We start from the raw sequence: 22656 nt of genomic DNA, 5'->3' as shown, positions 1-22656 counted from the left end.
GTTGAGCTGGCAGTGCCTGGCTGGAGTCTGGTCCCTCTTTGGGCCTAGATCAGGGGCGAAGCTGCGAGCACCGCGGTCGGCACGCCGGGCTTTCCGGGGATGCCGTGCTGCGGAAATAAATCTGGGGTTTCCCACCGGGCCGGCAACACGGCGGAGGCGGGCGCCCAGACTCCCAGCCCTGCGGCTATCCCTCGAGAGGCAGCGCCCAGCAGCTGCTAATCCCGCCTCGCTCCCTTCGGCGAACGGCGCGCCCTGCTCTGCCCCAGGCACAACCGTGCGCCCCCGCGCGTAGGGTGAGCGGGGAAGCTTCCAGCAGCGCGCCCAGGTTCCCCCCGTCTGGCGGCAGGGCCGCGGGAGGCCCAAGGCCAGAGCGCAGGAAGACCGCGGGGCCTTCGCTGAGGGCGGGCCCGGGCAGCCACCGGCGCGGCTTGCCGAGCCGACCACCTCTCTCTGAGTCGTCCCGCTGCATCGGGCACGGCTCTCGCATCCCGCCCGGCGGGAGGCGTTACCGCCTGCTTGAACCGGAACCGGTTAGCGGGGGCCGCCCGGGGCGGCTGTTGCTGCGGCTGCCGCTGCCGCGGAGGCTGCGGCGCTGCCGCGTGGGTGGGTGCGTGCGTGGAGCGGGGCCGGCGGCTGCGCGGGGGCGGGGGAGGAGCGCGGCGGCCCTGCCGCCGGCGATGGGGCTGTGCCTCGGCGGGTCCTACGCTGCCAGCCCGCGGAGGAGGGTTTAGCTGCCGCAGCCCGCGCCGGCGGCCCGCGCTGCGGGGCTGCCTCCGCGGATGAACCGCCAGGGAGAGCCGCCGGCGAGTGCAGCCGCAGGGCACTGCAGCTGCTGCCGCTTCTCTTGCTGCTGCCCCTCGTCTCCACTAGTGCCCATGGCTTCCCGCTGCTGACCGGCTGCCCCTCGCCTCCTCCCGAGCCGGGCCGGGCCCGGGCAGAGAAGATGGGGAACACCACCTCCTGCTGCGTCTCCTCCAGCCCTAAGCTACGCAGGAATGCCCACTCCCGCCTGGAGTCCTACCGCCCCGAGGCTGAGCTGAGCCGGGAGGACACGGGCTGCAACCTGCAGCACATCAGCGACCGGGAGAACATCGACGGTGAGGACGGGCGGGGGGCATGGGGAGCCCCGCATTCCTTCCATTTCCCTTCTCTCCCCTCCCTGCGACCGGGCCATGGCTCTGCCCCGCGCGGTCCCCACTGCGGGTGGGGCCGGCCGATCCCGCTGCCCTGCCCGGTCGCTGAGCCCGCTGCCTGGACACCGTGACCCTCGGTGCCGCGACCGCTCGGTTTTGGTTCCCCACGTCCGACCCTATGGGGCTCACGGGGGTGTCGCGGTAGGTCTGCACGGGATTTAGCTTCCAAAGCTGCACCTTTCCCAGAGAGAGGTGTGTGGGACCCCTCCAGTTAGGGCTACGTACCTTCTTCCCCGCCGCATTCTCTGGCGAGGTGCAGGGTTTTGCTGCCGGACTGCACTGCCGAGCTCCTCTGTCTGCGGGGTTCCGTGAGATGGCATCTCTGACACTCGCCACGCTACCAAGTCTCGGCACATATCTTTGGGTTCGGTTCTAGCCCAGGGACGCGTTCCTGGCAGGGCTGGGCAGTGCAGCCCGGGCTGTATTGAGGGAACGTCACCTGCCGAGTGTCACCTGCCAGGCCTCTGCAGGGCTGAAGATTTAAAGGACAAACCCAGCCGGCAGTAGAAGTGGGAGAGATGTTTTGCGTGACAACCTTCTCTTGCGGTGACTTTTTCTGCCCCCGTTACTGCCATGATGAGGCACTGCGCTCTGAAATGATGGATATCTCCTATCCCTGGCTTCCTTCTCTGCAGGGATATTAAAAAAGCCACATTTCCCTTGCCTTAGTCATGACTGAATGTGTTGCTGTTTCGGCTAAGCGGAACACAGCATAGTTTTAAAGATGTGGTTTAATGTATCCATGTAATTTAGTTTTTGATTAGCTGAAGTATTTAGTCCTAAAACTTTACTTGGTAAAAGGTCACCTGTCTCATGGATTAGTTTACACGAACTACCTTAGGTAGAAAGCCAGCAAGAGGACATTTGGTGCACGTAAATTTGCCTTCTACATTTTTTTTTCCCCCTAGCTGATTTGATTTTTATTTTATTACAGAGTTTTCTTTTAAGTCAGTTCTTGACCCTGGCAAAGTTACAAGGCCCATAGGAGCAGAGAGGTTCCCTCTTTGCTTAAGATTATTTCTCTTAATGAGATACATTCTGGATATATGAATATTCTTTAGATATCTTTGCTGCATACAGCTGAAAACTGGAAGTGTTGGTGGACAAAAATACATAGTGGTCCTGTCTGAGAAAGCTGGGGAGATGAAAGAACCAATTGTTGATCTATGAATGATGAATTCTTCCAACAGCAGTGTTGTCCAGTGTAGCAGTATGCAGCTCTCTCTGATGGTACGGGTTTCTCCATCCATAGCAACACAGTCTGCAGTCGAGATTTTGCTCAGAGTTGTGTGGGTTTTGTGCCTTGTTCTTGACCTGCTTTATTGTCTTTGGTTTTGTTTGTTTTCTTTTTTCTTCTGGATGGGAAGAAGGGCATAAGTGGAAGCAGTTACGTGCACATACATTTGTTCAAATGTACGTGTATGCAGATAAGTTCCTGCATCTTAATTAGTTGCAAAAAAATACTTTTATTGGTTAGCTGTTTCATTTGTTGGATCGAGGCATGTGTGTGTTCTGTCTCTTCCTTTAAACTGTGGCAGGTGTCAAGCCTAGAATGGTAACCTGTTCTTGGAACACAGAAAATACCTTTTATATTTATTTTTAGATTTTGTTGGCTTTGATCTGAGCCTGCTGTCAGTGCAGCGTCGCACTTTCAGATGGGCCAAGTTGTCTTCAGCTCTGAAAAAGAGCAAACCATTCTGGGTTTCCTTTTTATGCCTTATTCTAGTTTTGCCCCTTTTAATGGATAGCCTCTGAGAAATAAGTTTTTACCAGTGAGGCTAGTGGACAAGAAGTGTCTGTATGCACAAAACAATTGGAGACACTTTGGGTAAACCAATGTCCCTTGTAAATCTGTTACTCTGAAGCCATATTTACTGAAGGTCTCTTGGTCAATAATGGCAAAGTGATTACTGAATGTAATAAGTTGATACTGTGTTTCTGAAATGTTAGTCCCTGTTAGACTAGCTACTATGTTTTTGTTGTTAGATTGATTGCAGTTGTATGGCATACAGATTTTTACATTCCCACTGGGGTGGGGAAAAACCCCTTCACAACAGAGAACTTCAAGGATATTCTTCCTCAGTTTACAGTGATGCTCTTTACAGTGAGAGAATAGTCTGGTTATCTGTGTCATGAAGAAAAGAATTTTTATGTTAATTCCTTGGTGTCCCTGCAAGTTCGAAAGTATTTCTAACAGTTTCTTAAATTGGTGGTGTTGCCAAATGTATTTTGGTCGTCTGGGGGGGTTTGTCTGCTTGTTTGGGGTTGTTTGCTTTTGTTTTGTTTTAATGTGATGACAAGAGTAATACCCTAGAAGGAAACTTTTTTGGCACCTCAAATTCTATTTCTCAAAGTTGTTCAATCAAGACTCCTTCCATCATGCTCAATACATGTGACAGTCTGGCTCTGGAAGTGCAAAATTGTGTCCTTAGCAGGTGTTTACTTTATGAGTGGTACTTTTGGACACTGTAAAAAAACATGACCTGCATTGTCTGAGTTATTATGTTTCATGTGGAAGTTGGTTTCATGCCCATGTTCATGGGAATTCATTTCATTTGTGTGTGTGTGTGAAGCCACTTTAATAGAACAAGAACTTTTAGAACCTTTAGATAGCTATGGGCTGGTTAAGCTTGTAGGAGAGGAGTGATTTTCATTGTTGCAGGCCCTGTTTCTGGCAGTAATGAGAGTGAGAAAGAGAAGGAGAAGGAGGAGGAGGGAGAGATGTCAAACCTTTAGGAGTGATTTAACTGGAAGTTTTAGTACTAGTGGAACTGTTTGATGTTTGCCAGCCTCACATACTTCATTAGAAAATGGTTGTCAGAGCTACCTCCAGGATCATGCCTTTGAATTGTCTCCTGTAATTCAAGTACAATCCCCAATCTAGTAGTGGTTGCTCAGAGAACATTGGAGGAATTCTAATTCAGTAGGAATGTGTTTTATGGCAAGATTTTACCTCTGCATCACTGGTACCTTGCCAGAAAATCACAGCTTCTGTAAGATTTCACAACTGTTTCTGAAGGAGATGGGGACTTTGAAAGAGATGCAATGAGGAATGTATCAAATTACTTATTCTGGAAAATAATGGTGAATTTATATTTCTTCCTTTTCTTTTCCCCCACAAAAATGTATAAGAAGATAAAAGACTTCTATAAAAATCCATGCACTTGCAAAATTGCTGTCTGTATATTGTGCAGTCAACAGAATGTGGGTTTCTGTTGTTGTTTTTTCCTTCTGTAGCGGCTCATGATAATGAACACTGAATAGGTTTTTACTTCTGTTTGGCTTTTGGGGATTTTTTGAGAAAGGAAGAGGATAATTGTGGCATACAGAGGTTACTGTATATTTTTGATGAGTTATTGCTGAGGGGAGCTTCGACATTTTTTAGCACTTCACATTTATAAATATACTCTAAGAGAATTATGTCTGCAAGCCTTGAGATGTCTGACACATGGCTCTGTTTGCCATGAATTCTTGTTTTTACAGAAGTGTTAAGTGACAGCAATAAGTGGAATTGGTAGAAACCTTAATGTATTGGATTCTATATCTTGTTAGCATATAAACCTTTGCTGTGTGAAGCATGTAAGCATCTGATTGTGTGCATTGTTTAAGTTCTGGCTAGCCACACTTACTCTTTACATCAGCAGGGCATACAGTCAGACCCACTGTTGGTTTGACTTATGAAGAAGCAGCATGTGCTGATGTGCTGAGATAAGATTTTTCTGTTTGAAGTATGATTTCTGTAGTAAGCTTTTCAAGTATGGGGCAAAGGGGATGTCTTGTCACAAATACAATGACACCAAGCAAAGCTGATACCTTATAGTGAAACTGGCCAAAAGGCTGTTCTTGAAACAGCCTAGGAACTCTCCATCTAGTCTCTATTTGAAGGAAAGACAGTTTTTAATGATTAGCTTCTCCTCTGTCTCCTCCCTACCTCTCTCTTTCCTGCCTCCTCAAAATAAGATTTATTTATTTATTATTATTTCACTCTTTGTAAACTCCTCATGTCACTAGGTAATTCTTCATTGCTAGCTCAGATAATGTCATCCTGAGCAACTGTGCATCTCTGATAAATCTCAGCCCTTTTTGTGGTGGACCAATCATGCTATTTTTTTGCTGTATAATGCACAGGCTGCTAAGAATGGACTTGGACTGCTTTTTAAAAAGCCATTTATTTGTTCATTCAGAAGGCTTTTTTTTTTTCCCCCCTCCACCTTCCTGAAAGCTGCATATGAGAGTCTCTAAAATGAGATGAGTGTATTTGTATGAGATTTGTATATCCCTGTCTACTGGGTTTTGTAAGAGTTATCAGATTTTAGCAAAATACAAGGAAGCTTTGGAGTGTCTGCCCCATATAGCTAATGAAATTTTGCTGAACGGGAATCTTGATGTTTTCCCAAGCTGGGGCACGTTGGGAGGGAACTGACCTATATTCACAGAAGTCAAGACACAGGCACTTCAGAAACAAATTAAAGATTTACCATGTTGCACACAGACATTCCTCGATCATAGAAAGGTGTAGCTCTTGAAAAAGAAAAATGTATTTGGCTTACAGAAAAGCTTCTTGTTCCCTTAGCCAGAATTCCTGCATGGAGGTGATCTGTGTGCTTTTCAGTACTTGTTTGCATTACCTACCTAAGCATTTCTCAGAGGTGATATTATTGGTACCTTGGTACCACTGCAATCCTGTACCTTAAAAACAGCCTATCAAATCTAGAGCCTGCTGTGGCCCACACCACTGAACTTAGTCCTGTCCTGCATACTGCTGGTGATGCATACCTCACATCTGTCGTTTTTCTTCTGCTTTCAGCTTCATTTGTTTATTCTGCTCTGTGCCCTGCTTCTCAGAGGCACTATCACGTTATATGAGGCCTTCTTAAAACCCCGCTTTCACACTGTGTTCACGTCAAATCACTACATTGAAAGCCTTTATGAAGGCTTCATATTTAGCTATAGAAGCTTTCAGGTGCACACATGCTAAGACTAATCATATTTGAACTTCTAGCAAATTTAATTAGTCCTCTGCTATCTGATAGAGGTTTTCTTTGAAATCAAGTTACACAAGATCAACAGTCTTGACTGGGTAAATTGGTACTTGAAGCAGAATTACATGACTTAAAAGTCTGTGTCTCTTGAAAATGGCAGGACTACTGTATTTTGAGGCAGGTTTTGTTGAGATTTTGTTTGTAATAAGAATAATAGCTTTAAAAGGAATGAAAAACTCTCCATTGTGTGATCATAGCTGTGTAACCTAATTTTATGTGCTTACAGAAGGATTTTTTGACTTTCAGGGTATGCTTTTCTAGCTTGAGAGCAGCTGTCTGTGTGTTACCACATCGTTTATACAGTTTGGATTCAGTGAGCTGTAGTCTGTATTACTTTGTATGTGACCCCTCTCTTCCTTCTAAAATAATGATGTTTTAAATACCCATGTGAAATACAGGTTACAAAAAGTTATGTTGAGCACGCAGACAATTTTAACAGAAAATTTTATTGTTAGACAGTTGTTGTTTTGCAGGATTGCAGTCTCCTGTGTGTCCGGGTGTAGTATCGCAGCTGTTCTGAGTCAGGAGCTTTATTATCTCTTCTGATAGATGTTTGATTTGCTTTCTTTTTGTTGCAAGAGGACTTCAAAGAGCTTGTTTTGGTTTCATTAATTGAGATTGTGAAACTATAGAACTGAAATCAACAGAGCTAAAACTTATAATGCTAAGTGAAGTTATTGTGGGACATTTTGGCAAACTCTTCAGTGTCTTATTCTGATGTGTTTGTACTTGGGGAAAAAAAACCCAACAAAACATTTTCAGCTCTTACTAGAAAGCATTTTATTTCTAGTTGCTAACACAGTTTCAACTACAGCTATAGGCAGTTTAAAAGATCATCCTCAACAGACTTCACTGAATTTAATTTGAAACTCCCTGCCCTATTCACTATCCCTATTGAGTTAGGGAATGCAATTAACCTCTTGGTGTAGTTGCTCATATGTGTGGTTTGAAATTTTAGGGGTTTGACTATTAAATAGTAATCAATGATGAATGTATTTGCATTTGGAATCAACAGTTCCTAAAAAGATTCTTAAATGAAGATATTTTGGTATTTCTTGCTATGTGGTCCTGTGTAGTAGCTTTGAAGGTAAACTAAACATCAAGATAAATATCCAGCTTCATGAGTTAATGACAACATTTTTTTGTATGTACATCTACTATAAGCTGTGTCTCAGTTCCACCTATCTCTCATATAGCTCCCTATCTCTCAGTGGCACATCATTCCCGAAGCTTTTTGTTGTGACTCGTCCTAACTGGCAGAGATCCAGATGCATTTTAGTCAGTCAGTGGAGGTAGCAAGGATATGCAAGAGTTTGGAAATGCAATTGTGTGTTAAGCTTTAAAAATCATGCTTTCTGCAGCTAAATGTCCTCCTTCCTTTTAGGATAATTCATTTGGGATGTTAAGAGTCTAGCGTACTGCATTGACAATACACAGTTATCCTTTGTGTCAGATAGAAGGAAATCAGAACTTCAGTTTTACAGAGGGGTATGTGTACTTTTTCAAGGGTTTAGGTAAGAGGAAAAAGTCTTGTGACTCAGATGGTCCTAGAGATCCAGGCTGTGATTAAAATGATATGCAGGAGAGCTGTAACTGGTTATTCTGGGGGGGAAAAACAAGCTAATACTGCCTTGGAAAGCTAATGCAAACCCCCACAAAAATAAATAATTAAAATTCCATGTATAAGCAGTGATGTAAATTCTACATCTAGGACCTTGTTTCCCCTTGGCAAAATGTATATTTAAGTGAAAGGGATGTTGCCAAGTTAAATTTAACTGGAAGTGAGTGTTTTGTGAAAAGTAAGCTGTCGACCTTAAGTCACATTTCTTTAGGAAATGTTATAGTAAAGAGTTATTTTTATCACAAGTATTTTAATCACAGTTTATACAATCCAAACACTGCAGCTTTATGTTACTACATGAGAACTTGAACTGAACAACTATTCCTGCATTTCCACATATCTGGTTGTGTGGGTTTTTTGTTGTCTGGGTTGGTTTGTTTGTTTTGTTGTTTCCCCTTCCTCCCCATTTCTTTTTCTCCTTACTGCATGCTTTAAATTTTGGATATAAATTTGTAGTTTAACAGCAGTGTGGGTAGAAAAGGAGGAAAGATTTTAATGGAGCACATCAGTAGTTCATTTGTTTCTGATTTTATAGACTCATAGATTGGAATGGGTTGGAAAGGGACTTCAGAGATCATCTACTCCAACCTCCCCACCATGGGCAGGGACATCTCTCAACTAGAGTCAGCTGCTCAAGGCCTCATCCAGCCTGGCCTTCAACACCCCAAGGGCGGAGGCAGCCACAACTTCCCTGGGCAGCCCATTCCAGAGTCCCACCACCCTCATACTGAAGAACTTCTTCCTAAGATCCAGTATAAACCTACCTCCCTCAGCTTAAAACCGTTCCCCCTCATCTTGCTGATAGACACCCTCATGAAAAGTTCCTCTGCAGCCTTCCAGTAGGATCCTTTCAGGTACTGGAAGGCAGCTCTAAGGTCCCCTTGCAGTCTTCTTTTCTTCAGGTTGAACAACCCCAGCTCCTGCAGCCTGTCCTCATGGCAGAGGTGTTTCATTTTGCATGGATTATCTCAAAATGGCTTCACATGGATGTCAATGTATTTGTTACTCTAGGAGAAATAAGGTGTATTGATAGTGGTTTATATACAGTGGTTTTTGAGGTGAAGTCTTCCAGTTCCTGAGATTGTCACCTCTGCCAAGAACTGTATGCCAAAGAGAGGAGAGCTGCTTGCTGTGGAAGAAGCTGCTGTATGATGAAACTGGCATGTGCAGCAAGGACCTGGGCATGCCACTGATGTCTTTGTTTCCTTCTGTTCCTGGTGGCTGAGGTTAGCTGGGGGCCTCCTCTGTTACTGGGGATGCTGGGTAACTGTGTGATGTAAACCCAGTATGGCATTTGTCCTTGGGATATCCGTGAGCTTTGGGAAGTTCCAGAAGTGAATGCTAGACCTCCTGGCTTTGTTGGAATAAAGACTAGGGTAAGGTAGACTTGCTCCCCTCAATTTCTTTCTTTATTTGGTTTTCTGTGTTCTTGAATGAAATCTTTGCACCTAAGACTTTATATTTAAAAATTGTTCCAGAAGGTGTCAATTTTAAAGTACAATGTTAACTTTTGTTGTTGTTGTGTTCCTAGTATAATGTTAAAAGTAGCTTTGAGCTGAATGATAAACACAGGCATTTTTGATCATTGGCCTCCTTTGTCCCTGTAGCTGTAGCAAGACAATCTATCTTTCTCTCCTTCCCTCATCCCTCTTTTTATGTACATGTCTGCTGTAGTCTGCCTTGCTTGCCTCCTGCCTGTGCTTCTCAGCCCAGTCTTTTTCTACCCACACCATAGAGAAGTTCCTATCTCCAATCCCATCTCCTCTTACCTGACCCCTGAGGAGTGCATAGTACATGGCGTATTCTGGAGCAGGAGCTGTTTGACACCAGGATGGCATCATAACATTCAATGTTCCCTTCAAACCCCTGTTTCAGATTACATCATGTTTGCATTCCAGCATTTACTGCACATTCCTCATTTCATACCTCTCCTGTGTGGTTTACAGCCAAGCAAATAATCCTTGTTTTCTCAGATCTGTCTGATGGTTATCCACACATTGGTAACATTTCTGTATTTCCCTACTGTGTCTTTGGGCTTCTAAGTAGCATCAGATGTGTTTTTGGTTTTTTTTTAGCTCTATGAATTTCATCATGGCTCTTGGGAATTAGTGCTTTATGATCAGTTTATGTCCTGAATTACAGTTTGGGATTGCAAATAAGCCATGGTGCACGAGTTGAGGGTGTTTGGGGTTTTTCTTTGTAAAGGGTAGAGGAATGCAAATACACTGCTTGCTTCCAAATAAAAGCTGAGATGTAGTTAGTTCAGAGGATAAAGATTTGCAATTCATGGGAGAAATTTCTTGGTAATTATCATCTCTGTAATTGATACTCTGCCTGTGCTTCTATGTGTCCAGCTGTATGTAAACCTTCTCTAACCACATCACTGCATTTCTTTCTTCATGTAAATGAGGAATCTCCTTGGTTTCTATTTGGGGACTCAAATCTGGTAGGTTTGGCATCACCTAGTTGAAAGGCAGGATCTGTGGCTGAAAAAAGTGTTTCATTGTATTGAGGGAGTGAATGTGTGACTTCTGAGCTCTGAGGTGATTGAGGGGCTTACTCTGGCCAGGGTTACCTAGCGAACTAGGTGGCACCTTGGGGGTTGGGAAGGAAATAAGGACTGCTGGGCTGTCACTATTTTGTTGCTGGGGTCCAGCTGCATGTGCAGCCCAACCCTGTCCTGCTGGGCTGCCCAAGAGGGAGGTTTTATCCCTATTTATGGCCCATATCTGGTACTCTTGCTTCCCTTAGTTTTGGTGGTCTGTGGTCCTGTTGGCTACTTCTACACTGTTTTGCAGAGAGTGCTTTTTGTGCTTTACTTGCTGGCCATGCCATCAACTCCCCAAGCAGCTCCTTCCATCACTCGATGCCAATCAAACCTTTAGGGAATGTCACATACTAAGTCACCACACTACCAAATGTTGCTGTAGCTGTCTGACTTGGCTTGTCTTATTTCTGTGACAAAAATGAGTGGAGGCACCTAGATTTCAAGAGAATGTGCTGACTTGCTTGAGCCACTTACATGGGGATTTTGATCCTGTTTTTCATCAAGACAGAGTAGTTTTGCTGCAGGTATACCAGAAATAAAATGTTTAAATGTAACCTGTCAAATAAAGGAGGTGGGGAGGAAAAGTAGCTCCTGATACAACTGCTTTGGCAGGGCTGCAATAGTATATAATTGATTACTGTGAAGCTCCAGTTCAGCACTACACGTGAGCTTGTGTACTCAAGTCCATTGCTAGCTGTAAAACACTTACCTTTGCCATGACATGAAAATACCTGAACTTGTTCCCCTGCAATTGAGTCCTAGAATAAGTTTGCTAAACAAGGGCCTTTGTGAGAACGTCCCCTGTTTAAATCATTTGTAGCACGGAGCTTGCACTTGCAAGATGCTTAATATTCAGTTGTCTGTTCAGCAAAGCATTTGTTGAGAGAAGGCTATTCCATCTGATTCATAAACAGTCTTATTAACTTCCCACTGGTTGATACAATTCTTTCCTCAAGTAACTCAGGTACTTTCTTTTTATTTTTTTTTCCTATCTGTTAGAAGGTAATAAGGAAAGCATGTGCTGCTGAAGTTTTAATGTTGGTGTCTCCTAGACACCTAGCTGTAATCTGGAAAATAATTTGACCTAGGAGCCTGTTTGATCTCTGCAAAAAAATATCTGCAGCATCTTCCAAGAGCCTGATAATATTTATCTTTTGGAGAGAAACCCAAGATTTGGTCCAAGAAAGCAGTTTTCTGTTGTTGTTAAGTGGCATTACCTCTGTCTGTCTTGCTGTCTAAGTCTGGTTTCTTTTTTCACTCACTGTATTTTCTCTTTTATCTTCTCTTCATGGCAGGGTTTATTGTTTGCAACAAGTAAGCTTTCTTATCCTAGCAGGCTGAAGTTATTGTCTAGGACTGGGTCATGGTAGGAATTTTTGATTCCATGAATAAACTCATGGTTAGTGTGTTTTCTTAATGGATCTTAAAACAGATGGGAGGAAAGTCACAGTTTTCTTACAACAATATATAGCAGTTAGGCCAGGCACGTGTATATGTATCTTAAATAACTCATACATTAATTATTTCCATTAGCTTCATTCCTTTGATTAAAAGGGATCATTATCATTTCCATGGTGGTATGCTGACCTAGGAAACAATGGAGAATCAGAAATTACTTGCAAATGAAGGTTATAATGAACAGCACTCTCTGTATTCCTGCCTGTGCTTGTATTAACAGTGGCTGACTTACTGTATTTTCAAACTCAGACAGCAGTAAAGAAATATCCTCAGCCCTCTGTTTACCAGAAAGGTGGAATTAAAAATGAAGAATTGATGACATCTACAAAGAAAGCTGAAAGCCATTCAGATATTCAGTAATGTTGCAAATACTGTGCCTGACTTTTGGGAGGAGAATTTGTTTTAATGTTACTATATGTTCTCTTCCCCTTAATGTAAATGCTTTCATTTTCCCATTATAGAATATTTTTAGTTTTTAAAGACAGTATCTTGATGCTGTAAGCTAGCATTAAAAACAGCAGTAGGTGTCTTTCAAGCAAAGCAATCTCCACATCAACAAGTAATGTTTGTGAGAGAATTAAAAGCTTGTGAAGCGCATTAGAAGATGTGGTGAATGGATAGGGAAATGCTGGTGCTTCAGACTCCAGTAAGAATTTCAGGGTCCCTGAATAGCTTGCTTAAATACTCTTCTCTCAGCACTAAAATTCATGTAGGGTTAAATACTAATGTGATGTAAATAAGCTTAACTGAACTCAGTGGAACTACATTTAAGAAAATTTGTCTTTATTTTCCATGGTTGAGGCAGCTCTTGAAGTCGTACCCAAGTTCTGGGAGTTCCTGTGTCAATTTTCTGAGGACTGTAAGACAATAAACCCTGCCACTTCAGACCAAATAAAAAGTGAATCTAGTTCTTTTAATGAAATTGCTTCCTTCAAACACAACACTAAGATTTATGGAATAGATTTGGGTTTAGTTGAGAGATTGGGTGGGTTTTTTTATGTTTGTGTATGCATAGAAGCATAGATTCATCAGAGTTGGAAAAGACCTTTAAGATCATAGAGTCCAACTGTAACCAACTACCATGACCCCTATCCTGAAGCACCACAGCTACAGCTTCTTGGAACACCCAGGGATGGCAACTTTACCACTTCCCTGGGCAGCCTGTTCCAACGCCTCACCAGTCTCTCAGTAACAAAGTTTTTTTCCTCATGTCCTGGGTTATTGATTTCACCCCTGATGTGGTCACACCACTGCTAGGTTCTTCTCTAGTGATTTTGGTTTTATCCCATTCCTTCTTTAACCTAGTTTCAAGCCCTATCAATGAGCCTTGCCAGCTCACATGTGAGAATCCTTCTCTCCTTGTAAGACAGCTGAACTCTCTGTCCCTGGCAGGCCCAGTGCCACAGAAGTGTTCCCATGATCAGAGGAACCAAACTTCTGTTTGTGGCACTGGCTCCTGAGCCACAAGTTCATCAGCTGTGCTGTCCTGTTCCTTTCAGTATTCAGTGCAGTCTTCCCTGACACTGAAGGGACTGTAGAAAGCACTCCCTGTGGGAGAGCTTTGTTTGGGTCCTCACATTGCTCCTGGCAATGGCTTTTACCTGTGTGGTCACCATGCTGAGTCTTCTGGGAAGGGAGCAGTTACAATCAGCTGAGCTCACCTCTCTGCTAGGTGGGCAGTGAGCCATCACTGACCTGTGGACAGACGGATGTTGGTCTCTTCTCCCAGGCAGCCAGTACCAGAACAAGAGGACACAGCCTCAGGCTGTGCCAGGGGAGGTTTAGGTTGGCTGTTAGGAAAAAGTTCTATACAGAGAGAGTGATTGCCCATTGGAATGGGCTGCCGGGGGAGGTGGTGGAGTTGCTGTCATTGGAGGTTTTCAGGGGAAGACTTGATGGGGTGCTTGGTGCCGTGGGTTAGTTGTTTAGGTGGTGTTGGATTGGTTGATGGGTTGGACGAGATGATCTTGAAGGTCTCTTCCAACCTGGTTTATTCTATGTATTCTCAGGTGTGGTTATTTCTGCCTCTTTTAGATGCTGCCGGGAGTGCTGGCTCTGCTTATGCCACCTGAGCTGCTGGCCCTTAGCATGGCCATGCTGCTGAAGCCTGGATGTAGGACCTGCCCCTGCTTAGTCTTTCCTGTCAGGGATTTCACATAGAGATGACTTGCTGCACATCTTGTAATGATTCACTCTTGCTATGCAGAGGTCTTAGATATTTTGAGGTGCTTTTTCTTCAAGCATCCTATACCATGTGGCAGTCTTAGATGCTTTGAGGCAGTGTAGGAAATAGAGTACTAGTAAGTTCACTTTCTTTGATGGAGAAGGATTTTGTGGAAACACTGTGTTCATGTGAATCCAGAGCAAGTATCCTCTCAAATGAAATGATTTTTTTTTTGTTGGGGTATCATGAAAATCCTTGCATGCATCCCTCATGTATGCTCTTCTTAATTTGCTGTAGCAAACCAAAACTAAAAGTATTCACCCTTAAATATATTTGATTTGATCACTTGGAAGAATCCTCCATATCACTGAATAGATTGTTAAAGGCTCATTATTCTCACAGTTAAGTGTAGATTTTATCTTAATGCATTTATCACTGCTTCCAGCTGTCAGGTTTTGCTATGCCTTTTGTAATACATTATATTACATCTGCTATGAACTTAGGTGCCTCTGCAATTTCCACTTTATTTTTTTTTCTTAAGGATTTAGTCCTCATCTAAACAATGCTATCAGTGGTTCTTGATCACTGTATTTTTTCACATACCAGCTCTGACTGATAAATTATGTTTTTATTCCTTAGTCTTCTGTTCCATTAAGAAATCAGTAATCAGTTTGAAATGCAACCAGTAATCTCTATCCAGACCCCTTATTCAAATGCTGGTTTTCCTCACTCTCCCAGAAGGAGCTGGCTATGTTCTGCTCTTTTTTTCTCCTGTCTGTGTGCTGCTCTGATGATAATAGAGGGAAAGTTTTCTGTCATGTAGCCTCTGGGACATAATTTAGCTATAGTAAGGCTTGTCCATAATATCGCTCCTGACAGCCTGCACTTCATGTTGGTGCATTATCTCTACCAGCTATGCCATAAACCAACGAGGCCTTGACAGCAAGAAACCAGCACCATTTATTGATTTCTGTTTCTTAAAGTAAAGGGAGCTGAAGATGTTGGGTTTTAGAAGGATGCTTGTAAATGATTTTGGAGGGATTGTGTAGGCAAACTGGAAGTTGTGCACATGGTGCAGGAGGGAGCAGCCTGCGTGCTGCTGTCCTGGCTGCCCCCTGGCCTTGGCTGGAAGGACTTGTGTGGCCAGAGCTTCACCTTTTGGTGCCCAAACCCTGTCTGTCATATGAAGAACTCTTGTCTGCCAGGAAATGCATGGCAGTGGGCATTATGGGCACCCATGTCCAGCTCCACATCTGGTGAGCATTCCACAGTGGGGTTCTGGGCAGGACTTTGGGGGCAGCAGTACCTGGGGGCACAGCTGGGAAGCAGAGAGCTGCGTCTGTCTGTGCCTTGGCAGCTGTTGGCTCAGTTCTAGCAGTAAACACCAACATTTCTCAAATGACTTGGTAAGGCAAGCTGCCAAAGATAAGACAGGGTCAGTCCTACCTCTTCAAGAGTGCCTGAAGCGATCCACGATCTTTGCTGCTTGCTCTGTTTTCAGCAGCAGCCGGCAGGGTACTGGGAAACACAGGGATGCTGTGCAGCGCCTTTCGTCTGCTGGCTTGTGTGTGTCAGTGCTCCCCACTCCTGAGAGGGGAGCACAGAGGCAGCTGGCTCATCCTCTAGTGTTTCACATTCACACAGTTGGGAAGAAATCCAGACATTTGGAGCTACCTTCTGGCATATTGCCTAGCAGGGGAATTTAGAGTTTCCAATAGTGTTTCTGCCTTGTGCTGGAGAAAGGTTGTGGTTGTAACCTCACTTCTGATCAGCAATGTTGAGATTACACAACTTGTACAAAAGGAATAATAAAAGTGAAGAGATGCACATCTAATGTGGCATTATTTTATAATGTTCTTGGGTGTAGTGGTTTTTTTTCCCCCTTATTATTTGTTTGAGATGCTTGCTTTTTTTCTTTTTAATCAAACTTTGGTAGATGAAGAATATTGCAGCACAGACAAGGTCAAAGCTTCTTGCTTTTCCTAACCCTGCATAAGTTTATATTAAGCTTTGAGAGAGCTTTGGGATTAATTAGTTTCCTTCAAGGAAAAATTGGCTATGCTTATTACACTAGATTTGAATGTTGCACCGAGGTTTCATTTTAATAATGTGACTGAGGTGTAGGAGGAAAACATCTCAGATGTCTGTCCCAGCTATGTTTTCTGTAATTACCATTTTTATAGGGCTAAACTGTAGATTATTGCAATAAACAGGTTGGCTCTACCATATCAGCTATATCTTCTGCATTAAAAAAAACAACCAACATTAAAAATCAGCAAAACCAATGCTTTTCTTGAAAGGGAAAGCAAACTTCTGCATTCTGAATGTGCTTTTATATTGATTTTCTTTTGGAAGATTGTAATACATAAACAGACAACACTGAACTATCACTTATTTATGTGTTTTCTCTTATATGATCTGTTTGTAAGATGTACATTCACTGCAAGTGGTGGTTAGTAGTTGTGAACTGCATTGCTTTCCTTGCAAACCTCACTTGAACTAGGGGTGCTCTTACAATTTCTTAGTTGCACTGCAGATGAGAAGGGTGAGGAGTACTGCCCCTCTCACACTGGGAATTTCTGTCCTGCTTTCCTGAGTATGCCTGAGACTAAGGAAATATCCCTGAGATGTAATGTTCTAGCAGTGGTTGCCCTTCTGATAAAGATAGATAATACACTGTGGTTCCTGAGAAGGATAAAAGGTATCATAAATTCTGTGAAGATCTGAACAAATGTTTCTAAGTGTTCTTGGTAATTAAAAAAAGAAAAAAAGCCATCCCCTGTTACTTACCATATGGCATTGTTTTAGATCTTGCTAGGGGATCTTGTCTGTTTTATTTCAGTGATTGGAGAGGGTCCAGAGGAGGGCCACAAAAATGATCAGATGGCTGGAGCACCGCTTCTAGAAGGACAGGCAGAGAGAGTTGGGATATTCAGTCTAGAGAAGAGAAGGCTCTGAGAAGATCTTATTGTGGACTTCCAGTACCTGAAGGGAGTCTACAAGAAAGCTGGAGAGGGACTCTTTACAAAGGCATGTAGCACTATGACAAGGGGCAATGGCTGCAATGCAGTCTGATGATTCAGATTGTTATGGAATTACACTCTTATGTCAGCAGAGATCTCTTCACCTCAGTCACTTCCCACTATGGCAAGCCTTTTCCCAGCAATAAAATACTGACCATTGCATGAACACCAATAAAAAACAATATAAAGATCTGAGTGGATGTACCTTGAGCTTCTAAGGTTCTGTGCCTGGAATCTTTAGCCCAATGCAAAATATGCTTCTGTCTATGTCTACTAACAAATTATATCATGATCCTTATTGACCTCCATCTTAGTCCTAGTTTAATGCAGAAGCTTCTATAGGTGGAACCTTGACTGTGAAAATGGCTTAAGTGGACTTACACACCTCAAAATCTGACCAGATAAACAATTCATTACTTGCTTATGTCTTAAGACTAAAATCTGTATTTATTTCTCTAGCAAACTGCATACTTCCTCCTTCAGGCCTGGATTATTTGAGCTTCTAGTGAGTACATTTTGGCTCGGTAGCCGGTCAGAACCGCTCCTTCGGGACAGCACCGCTCGCTTTGTGAGTTTCTGCTCGGCTTTTTGCCTTGCTTTCGGGGTTTAGCGGGTCGGGAGGACTCCTCGGGGGCAGGGATTGAGGCGGGCTCGTGCTCTCGCGAGCGTGCACGGGAGCTAGTGCCTGACGTCAGCCGCGGGAGATTTAAATCCCGGGCGGGCTGTGCGCGCGGCGCCATTTTGGCTCGGTAGCCGGTCAGAACCGCTCCTTCGGGACAGCACCGCTCGCTTTGTGAGTTTCTGCTCGGCTTTTTGCCTTGCTTTCGGGGTTTAGCGGGTCGGGAGGACTCCTCGGGGGCAGGGATTGAGGCGGGCTCGTGCTCTCGCGAGCGTGCACGGGAGCTAGTGCCTGACGTCAGCCGCGGGAGATTTAAATCCCGGGCGGGCTGTGCGCGCGGCGCCATTTTGGCTCGGTAGCTAGCCTTTCGGCTGCTTGGGAGGAAAAAAAAAAAAAAAAAAAAAAAAAAAAAAAAAAAAAAATTTTGGTTTTCACCCACACGTTGCACCATGGTCATTACTCGGACCAAGGGTAGAAAAACAGCATCTACCCAGACAGAGTTGTTTCTCCAGCATGCTGGAGTCCAGGCTGCCAGCTGCAGAGAGTGCTTCAGCCTGGCAGTTGGAATAGAGGGAGAGGGTGAGGACACCTGTGTCAGGTGTGAACAGGTGAACTTTCTCCTCAGCCTGGTGGCTGAGCTGAAGGATGAAGTGGCCGAGCTGAAAGAGGAGGTGTCTAGGCTAAGGTCAATAAGGGAAAGTGAAAGGGAGTTAGACTTGTGGGAGAAGGCTCTGCAGATCTCCCCTGCTGAGGGACGGGCCCCTGAAAACGGAGAGGGATGGACACAAGTCCCTGCCAAGAGTGGCAAGAGAAATCCACCCCAGCCCTCTCCTCCTCCTATGCTGCCCTTGCATAATAAGTATGAGGCCCTGCGGGCTGAGGGCGGTGGGGATGAGAGGGCTGAGGAGCAGCCATCCAGAGGGGAGATCAAGGCCAAGCGGTCCCCGCCAGCTGTAACGACCAGCTCCAGGGAGCAGCCTAAGGCCAAGCCTAAGGCCAAGCGGCCACTACCAGCTATAACGACCAGCTCCACAAAGAAAAGGAGAAGGGTTATAGTTGTTGGGGACTCTCTCCTGGGGGGTACTGAGGGACCCATATGTCGTCCCGACCCATCCCACAGGGTGGTCTGCTCTCTACCTGGGGCGCAGGTAAGGGACATTGCAAGGGGAATCCCCAAGCTCATCAGTCCCTCTGACTATTACCCTCTGCTGGTAATACAGGCTGGGAGTGATGAGATCGACAGGAAGGGCACCAGGGCAATTAAGAAGGAGTTCAGGGCCCTTGGACAATTGATTGATGGGGCAGGCGCACAAGTGGTGTTCTGCTCAGTTCCCTCAGTGGCAGGGGAGTACACTGAGAGGAACGGGAGAACCCACACCATCAACAAGTGGCTCAGGGAATGGTGCCAGCGGAAGAACTTTGGTTTCTTTGATCATGGGGCTACTTTTACGGCACCCAACCTCCTGGGTCCTGATGGGGTGCATTTATCTAGAAGGGGCAAGAGAGTCCTAGCACTAGAGTTGGCAGGACTCATTAGGAGGGCTTTAAACTAGGTCTGAAGGGGGTGGGTGAAGACATCGGTCCCTCTGCAGAGGTAAGAGTAGAGCACAAGGTAGGGTCAATTGAGAGCTCAGGAGCCCAGCTGCAGTGCATGTACACCAATGCACGCAGCCTAGGCAATAAGCAAGATGAGCTGGAGGTCCTAATCCACCAGGGCAACTATGATATAGTTGCCATCTCAGAAACATGGTGGGACAACAGGCACAATTGGAGTGCTACACTGGGGGGCTACAGGCTCTTTAGGAAGGATAGGCGAGGGAGGAGAGGAGGAGGGGTGGCTTTGTATATTAGGGAGACACTTTCTGCCTCAGAACTCGAGGTGGAAGATGAGGGAATTGAGAGCCTGTGGGTTAAAATCAGAGGGCAGCCCAACAAATCTGACATCCTGGTTGGAGTCTGTTATAGACCACCCAACCAGAATGAGGAGGCTGATGAATTATTCTATAAACAACTGGAAGCTGTTTCAAGATCATCAGATCTTGTCCTCGTGGGGGACTTCAACCTGCCGGATATCTGCTGGGAACTTAATTCAGCAGAGAGAAGGCAGTCCAGAAGATTCCTGGAGCGGATAGAGGATTGCTTCCTGACGCAGCTGTTAAGTGAGCCTACCAGGGGACAGGCTCTGCTTGACTTGCTGCTCTCCAATAGGGAAGGGCTAGTGGGAGATGTGACCGTGGGAGGCTGCCTAGGGTGCAGTGACCACGAGATAGTGCAGTTTTCAATATGCAGGGAGATAGGGAGGAGTACCAACAGAACCTTCACCTTGGACTTCCGGAGGGCAAACTTCAGCCTCTTTAAGAAACTTATTTGTAAAGTTCCCTGGGTACCAACCCTCATGAACCGAGGGGTCCAGGAGGGTTGGACCTACTTCAAACAGGAGCTCTTGAAGGCACAGGAACTGGCGGTCCCCATGTGCCGAAAGATGAGCCGGCGGGGAAGGCGACCGGCCTGGATGAGCAAGCAGCTCCTGAAGGATTTAAGGGAAAAAAAGAGGCTGTATCACCTTTGGAAGGGGGGGAAGGCTTCTCGAGGTATGTTTAAGGAAGTGGTTAGATTATGTAGGAATAAAATTAGAGAGGCAAAGGCCCAGTTGGAACTGAAGCTGGCCACCTCTGTGAAAGATAATAAAAAGCAATTTTACAAATATATCAATGCTAAAAAGAAGGGCAAGAAGAACCTCCACTCCTTACTGGACCTGGAGGGGAACATGGTGACCAAAGACGAGGAAAAGGCTGAGGTCCTGAACGCCTTCTTTGCCTCAATGTTTAACAGCAAGGTAGGAGTCCAGGATGAGTGGCCTCCTGAGCTGGGTAATAGGGTCGGGGAGCAGTGTAATGCCCCAGAAATCCATGAGGAATTAGTCCGGGGCCTGCTGAGCCACTTGGACACCCATAAGTCCATGGGACCGGATGGGATCCATCCTAGGGTGCTGAGAGAGCTGGCAGATGAGCTGGCCAAGCCGCTCTCCATCATTTTCCTCCAGTCCTGGCTCACTGGGGAGGTCCCAGGTGACTGGAAACTGGCCAATGTGGTCCCCATCCACAAGAAGGGACGGATGGAGGAACCTGGAAACTACAGACCAGTCAGCCTGACCTCAGTGCCAGGGAAAGTGATGGAACAGATTATCCTGGCGGCAATAACTGCGCACCTGAAGGATGGCCAAGGGCTCAGGTCCAGCCAACATGGATTTAGGAGGGGCAGGTCCTGCCTCTCCAACCTGATCTCCTTCTATGATCAGGTGACCCGTCTGGTGGATGTGGGGAGGCCTGTGGATGTAGTCTATCTGGACTTCAGCAAGGCCTTTGACACCGTCCCCCACAGTAAACTGCTGGCTAAGCTGTCAGCTCGTGGTTTGGACCACAACACTCTGTGCTGGGTTAGGAACTGGCTGGAGGGCCGAGCCCAGAGAGTGGTGGTGAATGGTGCCACATCCGGCTGGCGGCCAGTCACCAGTGGCGTCCCCCAGGGATCAGTGCTGGGCCCCATCCTCTTTAACATCTTCATTGATGATCTGGATGAGGGGGTTGAGTCAGTCATCAGCAAGTTTGCAGATGACACCAAGTTGGGAACAGATGTTAGTCAGTTAGAGGGTAGAAAGGCTCTGCAGAGGGACCTTGACCGACTGGACAGATGGGCAGAGTCCAATGGGATGGCATTTAATAAGTCTAAGTGCCGGGTGCTGCACTTTGGCCACGGCAACCCCATGCAGAGCTACAGGCTGGGGTCAGAGTGGCTGGAGAGCTGCCAAACGGAGAGGGACCTGGGGGTGCTGATTGACACCCGCCTAAACATGAGCCAGCAGTGTGCCCAGGTGGCCAAGAAGGCCAATGGCATCCTGGCCTGTATTAGGAATAGTGTGGCCAGCAGGAGCAGGGAGGTCATTGTGCCCCTGTACTCTGCATTGGTTAGGCCACACCTTGAGTACTGTGTCCAGTTCTGGGCCCCTCAGTTTAGGAAGGACATCGAGACACTTGAACGTGTCCAGAGAAGGGCAACAAGGCTGGTGAGAGGCCTTGAGCACAAGCCCTATGAGGAGAGGCTGAGGGAGCTGGGATTGTTTAGCCTGGAGAAGAGAAGGATCAGAGGCGACCTCATTGCCCTCTACAACTACCTGAAGGGTGGTTGTAGCCAGGTGGGGGTTGGTCTCTTCTCCCAGGCAACCAGCACCAGAACAAGGGGACACAGTCTCAAGTTGTGTCAGGGGAGGTTTAGACTCGAGGTGAGGAAAAAGTTCTTCACTGAGCGAGTCATTCGTCATTGGAATGGGCTGCCCAGGGAGGTGGTGGAGTCGCCGTCCCTGGAGGTGTTCAAGGGGAGATTGGACGTGGCGCTTGGTGCTATGATCTAGTTGTGAGGTCTGTTGGAACAGGTTGGACTTGATGATCCTTGGGGTCTCTTCCAACCTTAGTTACTGTGATACTGTGATACTGTGATACTGATACAGCATTAATGTTTCTGACTTTCTATCTTACATCTCAAGAAATGATTTGCCAATGCCAGAATGAGGGCTTGCGGTTGAATCGATGTCTTTTAGCAGGAGTTCCACTTGGCCTGTTGTTTCCTCATGCTTCAAGGTTGGTGCTATATATAGTTAGTGACCAAAGACAGAGATGGAGATCACAGTTAAGGGAAATCTTTCTGATGTAATAGTATACAGCAGCATTGCTGCATCCACAGTGCCGTGTCTGCTCAGTACAAGAGTCATAGTCCTTTATAGCAGCCTTATGTTGCACCTTGACATCTCCTAATCAAGTCTCAAACTGTGAATGTTGCCCTTATGCCTCTAAGAATATTGTCACTTAAGTACTCCTGAAATGAGGATTTTATCTGGTTTAATTGGATTACATAACATCTTGAATAACTCCTCATCCCAAGGAAGCTGTTTTTCTATTAAAATACTGAGCTGTGGAGAAAAAACAACCTGGAGT

General features: G+C 45.5%; 1 protein-coding gene across 2 annotated transcripts in view; it reads left to right on the top strand.

Annotated features, from left to right (window-relative positions):
- Positions 1-523: 523 nt before the first annotated feature.
- Positions 524-22656, top strand: part of CCNY (cyclin Y) — a 98704-nt gene continuing 76571 nt past the window's right edge. Inside the window, exon 1 of one of the 2 annotated variants that reach the window (XM_054171189.1) lies at positions 524-1097. In XM_054171189.1, coding sequence (XP_054027164.1) covers positions 944-1097 — 154 coding nt within the window. In that variant the 5' untranslated portion in view covers positions 524-943. The remainder of the gene's footprint in view (positions 1098-22656) is intronic. The other variant, XM_054171191.1, reaches the window with a different exon arrangement.

The sequence above is a fragment of the Dryobates pubescens genome, chromosome 21 (assembly GCF_014839835.1).
Source record: "Dryobates pubescens isolate bDryPub1 chromosome 21, bDryPub1.pri, whole genome shotgun sequence".
Taxonomy (NCBI): Eukaryota; Metazoa; Chordata; class Aves; order Piciformes; family Picidae; genus Dryobates; species Dryobates pubescens.
The sequence above is the reverse complement of the archived record's forward strand: the minus strand, read 5'-3'. Positions and strand labels throughout refer to the sequence as shown.